The sequence below is a fragment of the Pyricularia oryzae genome, chromosome 1, assembly GCF_000002495.2.
Source record: "Pyricularia oryzae 70-15 chromosome 1, whole genome shotgun sequence".
In the NCBI taxonomy this organism is placed as follows: Eukaryota; Fungi; Ascomycota; class Sordariomycetes; order Magnaporthales; family Pyriculariaceae; genus Pyricularia; species Pyricularia oryzae.
This window is the reverse complement of record NC_017844.1, coordinates 5,776,496-5,793,110: the sequence shown is the minus strand read 5'-3', so window position 1 is coordinate 5,793,110 and position 16,615 is coordinate 5,776,496. Positions and strand designations below refer to the sequence as shown.

Sequence of the window (16,615 nt, the reverse complement as noted above, 5' to 3'; positions counted from 1 at the left end):
CTTCCGTTTTCGGGCCCGACGCTCGTCGTCGTTTATCTAGTAATTACGTGAAAGATCCCCGCATTGTCACTTGACAATCGTTTCCATCCCATACAAACAAACAAACCCCAGGCGCAGGAGCTGCTCTCAAGTCAACAAGTTACACAGTGTTCATCTGGTGTTCCAATGCTGAATAAAGAATCAGCGTCGTTAATGAGTCGAACCAAGCATACCTGATCGCCCAAAACATTCAACCATAACCCTCGGCTGTTTTTACAAGCCCAAGTACCTTGCAAGCTGCGTCCTAAGTTTTCATCAAGTACAGCAACCGGTGGTTGGACATTTATCAAACAGTCTGCGACCGGTAAGATAATAAGCACCAAACAATGGCTTTCATCAGACCATACCAGCCCACCGACTTTGAGGCGACGGCATTCATCGTAAGTGCAGCCCCCGAATACCACATACAAGTCACGGCATGGTATCCCACCTGCACCGGAAGCAAGACCGAGGTCTTGAGTGATTACAAAAACACCTGACAAGACAAAAAAACCTCGCATCCTTTCTCCCATCCCTACAGTGCCGCGCAACGCTGCCACCGTCGCTGGCCAAGTCCCCGGCGGGCGTCAAGCTGTCGCCGTACCTCTGGACGCACCAGTACACGGAGCTGTCGCCGTCGCACTGCTTCGTGCTGGACGACGGGTCGGGCCGCTGCGTCGGGTACGTGATCGGCACCCCGGACGTGTTTGCCTTTGCGGCGGCGTACCACGGCTACGTGGCCAAGCACCTGGCGACGGCCGACATGACGCCGCGGCAGATGGAGACGAGGGAGGCGTGGACCACGGCGGACGGCGAGGTCAACGAGCAGGCGCTGCTGCAGCTGGCGCGCAGCCCGCGCTGGCTGCTGCTGGAGGGCGTCGAGGGCAAGGAGGAAATGGTGCAGCGGTACCGCGGGACCATGCACATCGACATGCTGGAGGACTTTCAGGGCAAGGGCTGGGGCAGGAAGCTGATTGGCGAGTTTATGGAGAGCGTCAGGAGGAGGCAGGGGGAGAGGGTCCCCGTCGTGCTGGAGGATGGGACGGCGCAGGAGATGATGCTGGATAGCGGCAAGGGCGTGCATATCGGCATCTCGGGGGAGAACACCAAGGTGGTCAAGTTTTACGAAAAGGTTGGGTTCCGGGTGCAGGAGGGTGGGGAGCGGGAGGGTGGTGTCTGGATGGTCTATGACTTGTGAAGCGTTGGAGCAGTTTAGAATTTTGACGGGTGTCGTTGTTAAGAGGAAGATCTCGGAAGAGAGTTGCTTGTAGCAAGATACGAGAGTTTAAACGAATGTGCTGATTCCATAATTGAACAAAGAGACCCTTCTGATGCAAAGTAATGTGATTTGACGAAGCTTGGGCTTGAATGGGATTACAATGTGCCCTTCGAGAGAAGGACTAGCTTCACGGACTGACAAGAGTACCAAGCGACTTCATGGGCAAATTTGAGGTTATCGATGATGATGCATGAATCAACATGTTGACATCATTTCATGATTCTCGGTCATATCTATGTAATCTACTGTACATTTGGTTATCCCATATCAATACTTTCTCTCCAGATTCAATACCAAATCCATGTGATGTTTGTTAGTTGCGCCTCTTCTCAACCACATCACGGCCGTCCCTTACTCGCGGCAAAATAACATCGGCAAGACTCTGAAACCCCTCGGAGAACGCAATAGAGTACATCTGTCCGTCGGCAGCCAAATGGACGCCGGTCGTGTCGCCGCGTGCGGCGCTGGAGTGCGCGGGACAGCCCCGGGTGACCTTGCTTATGGTGACGACAATCTCGTCGTCGTCCGCCGCCCCGTCCCCAAAGGCACGCGGGGAAGACCTCCCGCGCGTGGTCCTGGAGGCCTCCCCGCGACTCCGAGATCGTCTCGAGGACCGCTCCATGCTCGGCATCTCAGCCGCGGATTGCGAAGCCTGTCGGGCATGCCGGGGCAGCACGGGAAAGGGGGAGACGCGCCCGCGGGTCCCCTGGCTGGTGTGCGGCCGCGTGATTTGGCTAGCCTGCTGGGCGGGGGTTTCGGCTGCCTGCGGTGGGATCGTGGGGCCGCTCGCGGCGCAGGCCGTAGAGGAGCGGTTCCTGGTCCGCTCGGCGCCATTTCTTTTCTGCACTTCTGAGCCGCCGTGATCGGGTCTAGTCGCGTGGCTGGGAGTCGATCGTCCCTGGGGGCTTTTGCTGCGCCGGGGGAGGTCTGGGGGCGGCTCGAGGTTCGCGGGCGACTTTGAGCGTTTTTGGGTGAGCTGGGGTAGTGAAGGCGCCGGTCGCAGTGCTCGCTGCTGAGGCGGAGACCTGACCCTGTGAGGCAGTTGGGCGCCCGGGCTTGTCGGCACCGAGATGGATCCTTTTTCTTTCTGGCTCATCGGGGTGGGTGTTGTGCGCTGTGGCTTGGGTGGTATCCTGATGTCCTCTGGTTCAAACCTGGTCTGGAACACACTCGGGCTTGCGGCGATCGGGATGCAGGTCGAGTCGCTGCCGCGATTCCTGTATGATTTGAGTAGCTCCTGTCGAGGCGATGCACGTCCACCTCCTTTGGACCGTCGTGGAGTTGACGATGAGTGCCTAATGTCTCCTACAAACGTTTCTGTCGGCCTTCGAGATTCGTTATCGCCGTCTCTTGTCTTGAATGGTTGTGGCGCTTTCGATATCTTGCGGTACGAGTCCGAGCCAGTCCTTGACCTCGTACCAGGCCGCTCGTCGGTTGCCGCCTCCAACGCGCTAGAATCCTTGCCTCTCCGTCGCCAGACCCCAGAGTAGTCCTCCTGAGGGGTGCCTTCGAATAGCTCCGGATACGGCGTTTCTGGAGTGCGAGGCGACGTCAGGAAGCCGGTCGTGGTCGGATGCGTGCGGCCGAATCTCGAAGGACTCAGAGGCTTCAAGCCGGCAAGGTACTGCGACGAGTCGGCAGAAAAGTCCCATTTGGGCCGCAGGTCATCGGGCAAGGGGCTGGGACCGGTGGGCGTCTCGAGAAGAGGGCTGTTGATCGAGGACAGATCGCTGGGGAGGGGAGGTGAGATGAGCACAGAGCTCTTGGGCAGTCTGATAGCCGGCGACAAGGCGGAGCCTGGCTGATGGCTGCGACTGGGTGCCGAGGCCGGTTCGGCTTTGGTGACCTTCCTGTACATGGTGTCTACGTGCGTGTCGATGGTGAGGCACTGGGCAGCCGCTGAACGTCGCATGCCGATGGACGGTCCTCGCTGATCGACCGGCGAGGTCAGTCGGGCGGCTTCGAGTTTAGCCGTCTGTGGTGTTTCATTTGTAGTGTCGGGGGAGTTTTGCTGAGAGCTGTGTGAGTTTGGACGAGGCATGGCGGGTGTTTGGTGACTTGAAAAGGACGTATGCAGGGGCGCCACAACGGGCTTTGCGTCCAACTTTGGATCGGGCAAAGACTTTTGTGGAGCATGATTAGGGTCTGATGATGATTTTGGAACTTTGAGAAAGTTGCTCGAGCTGTCTTTCAGGGGCTCCTGAGACGGCACGGGCGATTTGGTTCGTGTCAACCTCAAAGGTTCTGGCGCCAATGCAACGAAGTCCTGTTCCAAAGGACTGGGAGTACTCTCTGTGGTCTCAAAGGCTGTCGACTTTGCGCTGTCGACCAGCTTCGCCAGAGGCGGATCATCAGTGTCCACAACCAGGAGCTCCTTGACACCTCGACCCAAAATTCCGTAGATGGAAATCTCCCCGTCCTTGATCCCGAGCACAGCGCTCGATCCGGCGTAGGTCATATCACCTTCTGTGCCGGTTCTGTTGCAGAACACGACTATGGTCTCCTCGTCATTCTCGGCGCGTATCAGGGGCTCCAGGCGCTCGGTCCAATATACAACCATGGCCATGTCTGGCTCAGAGGGCTGGCAGCTGTATTGGCCAATGTCCTCTTGCGTGGGCCAAGACATGGTCACAATCACCAGCCGAGCTTCTGAGTCGAGGGCATGGTATGAAAACTCAAAAGAGGCCCAAGGAGCCTCCATTTTGTAGGGGCTGGTTGTGTGTCGGTAGAGTTAGCTGCTAGGATTGCGAGAGAGTTTGCAACCGGCAACAGGCATGTACGTACTTGATATCGCTGCAAATGCCCATGGCAATCACGCCAAGGCCATCAACTTCTTCATCAAAGAAGCCATCTCTTCCCTCGAGCGCCCACCTCTCGTCCACATCGAGGAACGACTTCCTGTAGTTCCCGACCGTTTCACCCTCGCCGTCCACCATGATGCACGAGTTGTAGTACTCTGGAGACGTCGGCCAGATGGGCTCCACGTCGACCTTTTCGGGATAGCCGACCACGACGTGGCAGTTGTGCTTCAGGGCCGTGGTTCGGGCCCATAGCGAGCTGATGCCGAAGCCTGATAGCTCCAGGAATGGCGATATCTCGTTCAGGGATTTGAAGTTGCAACCTGGTGACGGTCTCTGCCTGTTAGCAATCCTCATGCTTCTCCATCACCGTGCCCATGGAGGTCTTCAAGGAAGTTAAATACCCGTGAAAGCAAGTTCCGGGAGGACGAGCAGGTCCAGATGTTCCAACTGCGATGGGTGGGTTTTGCTGATGATCGCGTCGGCCCGGTTCAGGTTGTTGTCGACATCCCCCACCTGGGGTGCGAACTGAAGACATGCGATCCTCATCTTGTCAGGTCAAGAAGTATGTAGCCAGGAATGGTGCCTCCAATCCAAGTGGCGACAAAAAACAGCACCCCAACGGCAGTCGACACTCAGCACTCGCTTGGATATATGATTGCAGGCATTTGTGACTGATTTTGGATCTTGGCGGGAAAAAAGATGGATGGAGGGGCACTCGGAGCAGCCTCCGAGGCGCAGATGATCCCCTTAAGAGGGACGAGACTGTATCACCCGGCAACAACTCTACGGGTGGTGGTGGTGGTGGTGTGACCCTTCCTCCCTACCACCCATTTTGACCGTTATCCATTGTTGGAACCGGGTTTATTTCGCCTGTCCCCAATTTTTCAATCATTGGCAAATACGAAAAAGTACCATACAGCAATTGGGCCGCGCAAGGCGGGCTGATTACTTCAGGCCATCGCCAACGACAAAAAGCCCCGAATCAGTAAATACCGGTTGTGAGAAGTGGTCGTAAGCGGGATGTGATAGGAGGAGAACCAACAAGAAAAGGGGTACTAGCGTGAGGGGCTGGGTCGTGCCGTTGGGCGAATGAGAAGCGATTGTTGCCCTGTAAGCGCCCGGCAGCGTGGAGCCCCCCCTGGCCTCCGAGACCCCGGCAACGGTCTTCGCGTGACGAAATACCGCCGCACAGGATTCGATCTCAGATTCGATTCTGCAAGTTTTCTTTTTGGTTATGGGATCTCCACTATTAAATAACAGAGGGCAGGGTATGATGGCCGCGAAAGAAGGTCGAGGACCTTCGAGAACCAACAAAGGGACGATTCAAGCCGACCTCGGGTTGCAGCTGAGGCAAAGGCCAGTGGGGAAGGGCCACATGCTGGGTCGGCCATAGCAGCTGCGGTTGGTGGGCTTGCCGCCTGGGTGCAGCAAGAAATAACGAGGTCAGACAGAAATGTGAAGGAATCAAGATGGAGTTTCAAGAGATGGTATTCTTGTAATACGCATCAGCGGTCTCAGGTTTCGGCCTGTAGGAATGTTTCGTAGAGTTGAGGTGCGATTTGTGTGAAGTCTAATTGCGATATTGCGCGGAAGAAACGTGGATGACATGGCTTTGGCGAATGGTGTACCTAATGTTGAACAAATCAACAGCAGCAGCGATTTCATTACCAAAATTGCGGGCTTCAGACGCCAAAGGGTGTCTTGACCAAACCTTGATCGAAACTTTCCACCTATCTGTACATTTGGGAGGAAGATAAAAAAGAAAGCGGGGAAAAAAGGAGAGAGGGAGAGAGGGAGAGAGAGACAAGAGAGAATATTACCGCCAAGCCAACCCGCGCAAGCCGTTCACTTCCAACTTCCCAATGCGCAAAGTATGGGTCATGACTCGGCCGAGCTGAAGGAAATTCCCATCACATCACACGCATACCAAGCAGTCACATCACTCTGCAGGTGAGGTTTTCTCCAGAATTCCAAGATTGATTCGACTATATCATTGGATCGCTACCTGTCCAAAAGTTGTGATTGGCACTTCACCGACAGTTAGCTTCAATTCAGTGCAACGCTCGAGAGAGAAAAAAAAGAAACAATGCTTTTCCGAGGAGGGTTGCATTTGTGCGCACCACGGAATATCCTCGGAGAATGGGGTCTGGGCAGGCACTTACCATCTGGTAGTAAACTCCCTTTTTCTTGAGAAGAGATGCGTGGTTGCCCTTTTCGACCACTTTGCCCTCGCCAAGCACAAAGATGACATCGGCGTTTTGCACAGTGGCCAGACGATGGGCCACCACAATCATCGTCCTCGACCCTTTGGTCTTCTCAAAGACCGCCTGGACAGCCTTTTCCGTCTCTGAGTCCAAGCTGGAGGTCGCCTCGTCCAGCAGCAACAGCCTCGGATTCCTGACCAGCGCCCTGGCGATGGCCAGCCTCTGCCTCTGCCCACCGGAAAGGGCCACGCCCTTCGTGCCCACCACGGACTCGTAGCCTTCCGGAAGCGAGGTGATAAAGTCGTGGATCTCAGCGTCGCAGCACGCCTGGATGAGGGCCTCTTCCAGCTTCTTGGCCGGCATCTGGTCTTCTTCCACGCCCAGCAGGATGTTTTCTCTGATGGAGCCGTCGAATATGCATGCCTCCTGGGCTACGAGGGATATCTCTCTACGGTAGTCTCGCAGGCAGAGATGAGATATTTCCACGCCGTTGTACGATATGCTTCCTGTGGTTGCGTTGTAGAACCTGCTGGGGTGTTAGTAGTTTTTTTCTGATGGTTGAGATTTGTGCTGGTGTGCGTACCTTTCCAGCAGCGAAATGACCGTTGTTTTCCCCGACCCTGTCACAATTGTCAGTCCCGCTCGTACAAGGGCGCTTCTTTCCGGGATACATACCGGAAGGCCCGACCACAGCGGCAAACTGGCCTTTTTCAACCTGGGAGTTTGCGATTAGCACCAAACAAGTTGACTGCTTATGCTTCAATTTAACGGCATAAGATCTTACTGTGAGGTCCAGACCATTCAGCACCGGAGCATCTCTTGTCGGATACCGGAACCAAACGTTGTTGAACTCGAGCTTGACACCCTTGTCTCCTTGACCCAAATCGCCCCTGACGAGTGACGAAAGCTGACTGTCGTCGTCTTTGGTGCTTCTCAAGTCGACGATTCGATTTGCTGCTACTGTCGCTTGAGCGATGTCTACCCAATTCGTGTCAGAAAAGGGTTTTTGGCAGGTGTGGTATCTTGATCGACTTACTCGGTGCATAACTGAGCCATTGCCCAGCACCCATTCCACCCTTGATGACCAGACACGTTAGTTTGCCAACATGATTGTTTTTTTCTTGCCAGTTCTGCAAAGCCACTTACCTGCAAAACAGCAATGTATACCACAACTACACAACGTGTCATTAGCCATTCGCCCAAAACTTCTCTGCCTTCCAGACAGCAGCACTTACCATACTGAAATGGCAGATACTCGTGGTCCGCCATCAACTTGCCGCCATACCACAGCACAAAAGCCATGCACAGCAGCGCGATGCTATCGCTCAGCGCAAACAACACGGTCGAAGCCGCACTCCTCGGCAGCGCCTCCCTGACGTGCTTCTCCAGCAGCAGCCTGTACCTCTGACAGATGGCGCTTTCCAGCGTCAACGACGAGACGGTCCGGAAGGCGCCGACGCCCTCCGTGGCAAACTTGGCGCTCTCGGCAAACACGGCCGCGCCCATCGCCTCGAGGCGCTTCTCGTAGCGCACGCGAAAAAAGGCCGCGCCGAGGATCAGGGGCAGGGTGGTGACCACCGTGACCGCCGTCAGCTTCCAGCCAAAGTAGAAGGAGATGGCCAGGCAGCCGACGACGGAGAGGACGGAGACCGCGACGAAGCCCATGTTCATGCCCAGCAGCTGCTGGAGCTGGGCCGGGTCCGTGGCCAGGCGGGCGGCGAGCGCGCCGGTCGAGTTGGCGTCGTCGTCAAAGAAGGAGATTGGCTTGAGGAGCATGTTGCGCATGTACTCTTTGCGGTAGTGGGGGATGATGTACTGTGGCAGTCGACGTCAGTGTCGATTCAGGGGGGGTAGACGACAGCGGATAGCCAAGGAAATGGGCACCCACAAAGGACAGCCTGGTTGCCGACCATGCCAGGGCAAAGTAGCTGATGCCCACGCCGGTTGCCAGCATGACAAACATGAGGCACCAGAAATTCGCTGCGGCTCGTAGTTTGGCAAAATCACCCCAGAGCTGAAAGAGGGTGACCAGGTTCGCAAAGAGCCAGGCTTGGAGTGCAGGGCTCGCTATCACCAGAGGAAAAGTGAAGAGGGAAAAGTCAGCATGCACTTGTAAAGCAAAGTAGGGATCGCTGATTGTGGGAACAAACCTCCTCCTCCCAAGGCCCCAAGCGCCATGACGAGGTACCATGGCCAATGACCCATCTGCTCCCGTAACAGCATTCCAAAGCTCCCAAGCAGCCCTCTTTTTTTCTTTGGCTCCGCCCCGGTCGTCTTCTTTACCTTTCTTAGCAGTCCTGGGTTGCCCGAGTGCCCCAAAGTCTCAGCAACACGCTCGCCAACCTCCTTCTTCTCCTCTCCCAACCGCAGATCAGCGCTTTCCTGCCCACCCGCCTCGGGAGACTCGTCAGCCAACTCGACGCCACCACCGACCGACCCATCGCCACCGCCGGCAGCCCCACCCCCCAACTGCTGCGCCGTCGCGAGCCCAAAGTAGACGCCGCCGTCGCCCCGGGCCATGAGCTGCTCGTGCGTGCCCTGCTCGACGGCGACGCCGGCGCGCACGACGACGATGTTGTCGGCCCGGCGGATGGTCGACAGCCGGTGCGCGATGGCGATGGTGGTGCGGCCGCGCGCCGCGTTCTCGAGCGCCGCCTGCACCACGCGCTCGCCCGCCGGGTCGATGGCGCTGGTGGCCTCGTCGAGGATCAGGATCCGGGGCCGCCGCACGATGGCGCGCGCGATGGCCAGGCGCTGGCGCTGGCCGCCGCTCAGCTTGATGCCCGCGTCGCCGACGGGGGTGTTGTAGCCCTGGAAAAGGGGGTGTTAGTTGTGAACGAGGAGGGGGTGTGTCTCAGTGGGGGCAGCATTTCAGGGGTAGAGGACTTGCCTCGGGCAGTCGAGTGATAAACTCCTCTGCAAAGGCCTCCCTGCACGCCTCTTCGACGAGCTTGGTCTTTTCCTCGTCGCCGACGCCCTCCCACTCCGTCCCAACCAGCCCGTACGCAACGTTCTGGAAGATGGAATCGTTAAACAGAAAAGGCTCCTGCTGAACCAGCCCGATCTGACTCCTCCACCAATACAGATCAATCTCCTTGAGAGGCTTCCCTCCCGCCGCCACGATCCCGTTCCTCAGCCAGAGCACACCGATATTGCCCACCGGATCGCCGTCCATCTCGTACCAGCGCTCCAGCAGCGCCACGACCGTGCTCTTGCCGGACCCGGACGGGCCCACGATGGCCGTCGTCTTGCCGGCAGGGAAGCGCACGCTCAAGTTCGCGAGCACTCTCGTCAGCGGCCGCGTTGGGTAGGCAAAGTTGACGTTTGTGAGGACGAGGTCGCCGGACGCCAGCGGGGCTGCTTCTGGTCCAGAGAGGCCGCCCGTCTTGGGGCGGGGGGCATCGATGACGCGGTAAAAGACGGCGGCTGCGTTGGCGGAGCGGGCGGCGGCGGCGATGGGGGTCGTGAGGGTCGAGACGGAGCCGGTGAGCATCATGACGCAGAGGAGGACGCTGTTTGTGTTTTTTGTTGATCCCGTTAGCAAACCTCCATAATACACTGCAGCAAAAGGCAGAAAAAGAAAAATACCCACACAATCATGCTCTCCGGGGTGTTGATGCGCCCCTCCATGTACATCTTGAGCGCGTACCAAAAGCACAGCGCAAAGGTGGCATAGATGGCAAAAAACACCGGCGCTTGCTGCAGGGCCAAGACGGGCCTCAGCCGCATGCCCTCGGCGGCGCCGCGGTCGACCCAGCCGTCGTACCGGCGCGCCATCTTGTGCTCGGCGCCGCACGCCGCCACCATGCGGACGGCCGCAAACGCCTCGGCCGCCGCGGCGCTGGCGCGCACCTCGCAGGCCTGCACGGCGTTGACGGCGCGGACGAGCAGCGGCGTCGTGGCGGCGTAGACGGCGGCGATCAGCACCACGCCCGAGCAGGTGACGAGCGACAGCTCCCAGTTGTGGGAGAAGGCGACGGCCAGCGCGGCCACCACCAGCGACGCGGCCTGCACCGCGACGGCGGCGCGCTCCGAGATGCCCTGCTGCAGCGTCGAGGCCAGCATGGTGACCACGGCGGCGGTCTGGCCCGGCGGCAGGGCGTCGAGCGCGGATACGCGCATCGAGAGCACGGCGCGCATGTATTGCAGGCGGAGCGTGGCCGATATGCGGAGGCTTACGATGCGGAAGCCGAGCTGGAGGGAAGGGGGACGAGGGGTTTAGTAACTTGAGAGGTTGAGGGTCTGTAAGGGGCATGTGGTTGGTGGATCTGGGACTCACGTAGGCGACGTAGCAAAAGATGAAGCGGGCGACAAAGAGATAGACCAGGTAGCGACTGTTGTAGTGTTATTCAGGCATTAGTAATGGTTCTGAATCATAGACATTAGGGTCTGTGAATGGAAACTTACACGCATTCCAGAATCAAGTTGCGAAAGTCCTCGTTGGTCAGAGTACGGCCATTCTGGTGGTAGTAACCCGTGAAAGAGGCAAACACGCGTCCTAGCCACGAAGTCAGTGTTTTATTCCCACCTGTCAATGATGTTCACAACTCATCAAGATATAGAGCCGACTCTGGACATACCAAAAACTATATTCATGCAAGGCATAGCAGCCCCCGAGCACATGGCGGCAATGACAGACACGGTCAGAATGAACCGATCACTCAGGGTCGAGTATGAAAATATCCTCTGGATCATGATCATCACAGTCAGCAATTTTCACCAGCACTGCAACACAGACGAGACTTGCCAGAAAGTGCTTGAAAGTCGTCTTGTGGTCCATTTTCTGAAAGCCCGGCCCAGACTCGGCTTTCCCCGCCGCAACCGCCCCGGCCATTACGCCAGCACCCTCCGCAGCGGGCAAAACGCCAGCACCGAGGCCGACCTTTGGGTTTCCCAGACCGGCGCCCACGCCAAGCCGGGCAGCTCCCGCGGCAGATGATCTATTAGAGAGTATATTGCGTCCTTGTGACGTCGTACCAGGTGCCAGTGTTGCCGATGAGCTTTGAGTCGACGGGATTACCGGGTTGGACTGCAGAGGTTGGAGTGGTGATGGGGTCGTCGCGGATATGCCATTCGCAGCATTCTTGGTTCCTCCGTGAGGGCTATTCGAAGCAGATGACGAAAGAGCCTCTCCTTCATTGATGGCCGGCATTGGCGGCCCTGTAGCGGCGTCCACTGTCTCTGACTGAGGTGGCGGACTGCCTGAAGAGGCACTCTCGGTATCGGCCGGTGACAGAGATGATGACGTCCCTGTGCTGTCCACTACAGTCGCTGTGGGCGGGAAATCTGCAGACGGGGATGCCTGGCCTTCGTGGTCCGAAATCTTGCCATCACCCATGCGTGACATCCTACCGTCATGGCCATCTTCACTGGGTGGACTGGTTGATATCGAGTTTTTGACCTCTTCCATGGCTGGTGGTGCGAGAATGTCGGGATTTTCTGACCCTTGCGGTGGTATTATAGCTCGATCCTCGGCCAGGGTTGCAAAGGGCAGGGAAGAAGCGGCAGATTGACAATAGCACAAAAGACAGAAAATTCCAAAAAGACCTGTAATCTTGGTATCTCTATCTGTATCAGTGTTGCAGAATAGAAAGGAATCAAAGGATATTGGACAACACAGCACTGCACACAAAAGTCACACCTTCAACCGTCACATGGAAACTGTGTTGGCAAGGAAATGGAATGCTGACCCCAAGAAATCCCAGTTGCCAAGAAACGGTAGCAAAAAGGTGACTTGTGCGAGTGCCCCCAGACGTGAGTGAATTGGGCTGTGGACGGCTACGAGCATGCAGGCCGGTAGCTGGGTACGGTTCTGGAGTCTACCGAACTAGTTCGAATCCATATCAGAAAATCTACGACATACGTTCCAATATGGGCAGCACAGCAGGGTATTTTCTCCATACATGAAAAAAGCTAGGCTATAACACAATCGAATAAGCATAGCACCAAACATTTCGCACCACTCTTGCCTGAGATTATGGGATTTCCCCGGGCCTGGGAAATAAACGGCAAGTGCAAATTAATGATAAGCAAAACCCCGGGGTGACATTAATATGCAGGCGACAGCTGTAGATTAAATGCTGCATGACACTGGGGCCGCCGGAGCAAATCGCCGGCTGAATGCCACCCGGACAAGCCCGCAATTCTTCTGCCGTTTGCCTAAAACGATGGTGTGGTGCAGCACCCAACTCCCGAGAAACTATGCCGTATCGGAAGCAATAAACCCTTTACGGAGAATAACACCCTTGCCTGCATCTGCCCCTTTGCAACATGGCAAATTCACAGGCCCTGAATGACAAGCACGAACAAGTCAATCTCCTCTGCCCGAGAATCCAACTTGCTTGCATCTGACTCCCTAAACTGCCCCACGACGTCAAAAGGCACATGCAGCTCCTGCAACATCCTAGAGCCCCTCATACACGGCCAGCGCAACCGCATAAACCCCCTCCTCCATTTGCGAGCTCTGTGGAAGCACAAAAGCCGTCCCAGCCGCCGGCCCCACCCCCCTGTACACGTCCACGTTATCCTGGTGTGGTTATCTGTTTTTGCTGAGTGCCAGAATTTGCGGTGCGGGAGGCTTTACCTTGACAACCGAGGCAGTAGATGCCGTGATCAGTCGCAAGTATCGGTCCTGTGTGGGAGTGATACTGAAGAGGAACGAGTAGTCATTGGGAACTCCTAGGATACTATTTACTAGTTGTTTTGCCTTGACGACTCCTGTCAGCTTCTTAGCCCGCAGCCATGACTTGGTCTATTCAGCCGAGCAGAGTACTCATCAAGATCCCCAATTGGAGACATGTCGAGATCAATAGCCGAGGAGGGGAGCGTTTTTGATAATTCGATAGAACTCAATGCCATTGCCACCCTCCACCTATTCAAACTCCCACATGCCAGCAACAAATCAAAGAGAAACATGAAGAGTCGGCTGTACCATTATTGGCACCTTCCACAAAGTCCACCTGACCGATAACAAGGATATGGAGAAGGGGTTCGAGCCTGAAACATTGAGTCGATGCATATCGCAGGCTGGCAGCAAGTCGGCGGGTAAATGCCTTCACGTTAGAGATCGCAGGTGGGGCAAGAAATAGATAGTTGCCCGGTGATGCCCCTTTTTGGAGTTTTGAATACTAAAGGATACCGGCCTCATGTCCTATAGGTCTTATTTGAGTTGAGCATTGCAGCCCCACAAAGCCAAGCAGAGTGCTCTTTGAATGTCTTGTCTTTCGAGAACCGCGCAAGATAATGATAAACTCTATAGCCGACAGATACACAGACAGAACAGCAAGCCATGGAGCGCCGACTTTGACCAAAAAGTACATTAATTGCAAGGGACTGGGTTGATTGACATGGCTTTTTTATGCTACACACCGTTTGATTTAAAGTCACGATTATAAACAAAGTCTCATACATTAAGTAGTTGGCTACGCTGGTGTGGACCAATTACCAGAGATTACTAGACTAGTATTCATCTGTTGTGCTTCTTTGCAATATATAGCCAAGCCTATTCCTTTTGAAACCCAAAACGGCCTCTAGGTGGTCCGAATCATGTATTTTTAACACTTTACATTTACTCGTTTAGCCCTTTAAATGTTGAACTACCAACAAGGATGTAGCTACACCAGCTCATCCAGCAAAGTCTTACACAATGATCCTTGAGCAGACTTTGTCATTGCCGCTTTGTTCATCGTTCTTCTTCCGTGAACACCCCCGATACGACAATAGATTAGCAAGGATAGAGCAAATGAACCAAAGATCCGAGTTGAATCAGTAAACGATAGATTTGCCCAGGATTGATTAGCTGAGTTGTTTCACAGTTTATCGTATTGATTCGTACAGCGATAACCCCGTGCAGGCGGTGAACATGTACTTTTGAAACAAATGGAGAGGTTTGCTGGGTCCTGGGCATTGGAAAGCAAGAATACACAAACAGTTTAGCAACGGTCAAAATCTAATTAATTATATCTACCTCACGGACAGACCGAAACGCGGGTGGTAATATTACACTGGGCACAAGTTCACAACACACAACCAACAGTGTAAAGACTTTTAGACACTTTCAATCGTCACGAACACGGCCTTCTTGAACAATAATTCTGCAGTGTTTTTGGAATTGGATCTTTGACACCATTAGAGTGAGATCCGGGTGGATGAAGAAATACAAAGCCACAATCAAAAAGATACAAATCTAAAGCAAATACCCCGTACGGCATCACAGCTGAATGCTCAGGTCCCACTCTGGGCGTCCAAAGGGCCACTCGTCAAACTCCTTTGATCCCTCCTGTTCCGTGCCGTCGCTGAGTCGAAGTCGAGGAAGCCTCATGTGCTTGTACGTCTCAGGGACTCGGTCGTCCAGATCCTCATTCACAAGAAGCAGCGCCCCCGAATGCCACCCCGCAGCGCAGACCCCTAGCGCAAAGTACCTCCCAAGCCCGTCCGCGCCGGTTTGGCCCGGTAGCTCCTCCCACACTTGCAGCTGCTGCTCTATCCACTCGCTGACCTCTCCAATGACAGTCACGTCATTGTTGGCGAGGCTCGCATAACGACTCCTCGCGTCGTCGGGGTCCCGTGGTCCACCCATACTCATCCTCGCCACCCACCCCAGCATGTCTCGTCCAAAGGTGACACGTCGGCCGTTGGTGTAGGCGTGTGGCACAAGTTTGGCATCAAAGAATATGTTTTCTATAGAAAGACCGCGCAAGGTACCGCCCACGCCGAAGCCAAGGGCACCGCAGTGCCGTGGCTCCTTGCCGTACGAAGTGACTCGCCCGTTGGCGTGCAGCGCCAGGAAATGGTAGTCCCCAAAGGCTACAGATATAACGTCGCCTTTCTGGAGGGCCGGGATCATCAGCAGCCCCGAGATCCCCGTCTGGTCGGGATTCGTTCGGCGGGCGTTCCAGCAGGCGTCGAGGTAGTCCTGGTTGGCTATGACAACGCCGTCGCGCTTCAAAACTCCAAAGCGCACATGAGAGCCTTGGATGTCCATGACAGAGTCTTTGCTGCGCAAAGCGCGGAGTTCGACAATTTCCTCGACCTGGTTATCGTCGTCAATCCTGGCACAAAAGACCTTGCCTAGGTCTGTGACAAAAACTACAAAGTCGGCCAGTAGGATGTGATTGCAAACCACTCCCACTTCTTGACCCACTGCATGGTCCGTTGGCGACTGCTCGGCGGAGTCCGTTCCATGCTGGTAATTGGTCCTGGGAATGACAATGCTATTGTCAATAGGATCTTCACCACCTTCTCCATCCCCCGCACCCATGATACGATACGGGACTCTCCAAACGATGATACCATAACCCTGAACATAAGCAGAACTTCGACTCCAGCCTGCGACTACTCGCTTCACACGTCCCCGGCGCCCACCGGACGCTTGAGGCGTGTCAGACTCTGTAACATCGACGCCAGACAGCAAGATGTGCCTAGCAGGCTTGGCGACATCGTCCCAACACCAGATGCGACCCGTGTCTGAGAGACCCAGGATGTGCTTTCTTCCCGACGAAAATTGACGGATGGTGAACCACGGATCGTCAAGTCTTTTGCCCAGGGAACCTGGAAACTCGAGTCTCGTGGCCTGTTCTCGAGCGCGTCCCTGTTCTCCAGTTGCATAGTCTATAGCCATACGACTCTGGCCATCCAGGACCCCGGCGGTGTGCAGCTCGCCGGTGTACGTCAAAAGGGTGGTCGACCAGCCGCTGTGCATGGGGTTAGCGGGGTAGACAAGTCTAAAGCCCAAAACCGATGCCCCCCACCCCTCAATACGGCATGCTCTCCAACCTACCCGCATTGCATGTCGGAAATTATTCCCAAGTCCCGCACGCCATCCATCTCCTTTACATCTCGGATGCCGGAGCAATTGCGACCCAGTCTGCCGTAGGTGCCATCACCCCAGGTGAACGCGCGCGTGTCTCTGAGGAGGCGGCGATACATTCGCTGCCAGCGCAGGCCATCGTGCTGGACGATGGGCTGGTTGGGCACCCGAAAGGTGCTGCGGGTGATGGCGCTCCAGTAGGTGGGATCTAGGCGGATCGCGGGCTGCTGGAAGGTTTTGCAGGTGCCGCACAGGGAGAGGAAGCTTTGGGCGTCCAGGTATGGGAATATGAGCACGAGGATGTCTAGAGGCAGGCTGACCAAGGCCGACGAAGTGTTGTAGTCCGACATGGTTTAACCTGTTTGCAAGATTGCCAACTTGTTGAAACGACCACCTGGAAGATGAACAAATTCAATCTGGCTGCGGATGATCAACGACATCATCCTCAGCCTGTCCGCTGTTTCCTGCAGGGTGGAGGAGACTGAGCCCCGCTTCGGTTGCCTGC

General features: G+C 55.7%; 4 protein-coding genes across 4 annotated transcripts; 1 reads left to right on the top strand and 3 right to left on the bottom strand.

The window, feature by feature from the left end:
* Positions 1-4: 4 nt before the first annotated feature.
* On the top strand, positions 5-1,349 carry MGG_05597 (uncharacterized protein). The gene is made up of 2 exons (XM_003710430.1): positions 5-419; positions 560-1,349. Exons 1-2 carry the CDS (start codon positions 366-368, stop codon positions 1,214-1,216), a joined length of 711 nt encoding a protein of 236 aa, XP_003710478.1. The 5' UTR covers positions 5-365; the 3' UTR covers positions 1,217-1,349.
* A 229-nt stretch (positions 1,350-1,578) lies between these two features.
* MGG_05596 (hydrolase) lies at positions 1,579-4,779 on the bottom strand. The gene is made up of 3 exons (XM_003710429.1): positions 4,500-4,779; positions 4,082-4,418; positions 1,579-4,008 (listed from the first exon to the last, which is right to left on the bottom strand). The coding sequence occupies exons 1-3, from the start codon at positions 4,642-4,644 to the stop codon at positions 1,611-1,613; spliced, it is 2,880 nt and encodes a 959-aa protein (XP_003710477.1). The 5' UTR covers positions 4,645-4,779; the 3' UTR covers positions 1,579-1,610.
* Positions 4,780-6,088: 1,309 nt separating this feature from the next.
* Positions 6,089-11,712, bottom strand: MGG_05595 (spermidine/putrescine import ATP-binding protein potA; the record flags this gene model as incomplete). Its single annotated transcript, XM_003710428.1, has 16 exons — positions 6,089-6,103; positions 6,261-6,828; positions 6,886-6,922; positions 6,978-7,017; positions 7,087-7,280; positions 7,339-7,378; positions 7,449-7,474; positions 7,538-8,117; positions 8,191-8,369; positions 8,453-9,113; positions 9,193-9,814; positions 9,895-10,496; positions 10,582-10,636; positions 10,710-10,800; positions 10,883-10,988; positions 11,041-11,712. 16 exons carry the CDS (start codon positions 11,710-11,712, stop codon positions 6,089-6,091), a joined length of 4,488 nt encoding a protein of 1,495 aa, XP_003710476.1.
* Positions 11,713-14,242: 2,530 nt separating this feature from the next.
* Positions 14,243-16,557, bottom strand: MGG_13129 (uncharacterized protein). The gene is made up of 2 exons (XM_003710427.1): positions 16,081-16,557; positions 14,243-15,994 (listed from the first exon to the last, which is right to left on the bottom strand). The coding sequence occupies exons 1-2, from the start codon at positions 16,458-16,460 to the stop codon at positions 14,512-14,514; spliced, it is 1,863 nt and encodes a 620-aa protein (XP_003710475.1). The 5' UTR covers positions 16,461-16,557; the 3' UTR covers positions 14,243-14,511.
* Between the last annotated feature and the right edge of the window lie 58 nt (positions 16,558-16,615).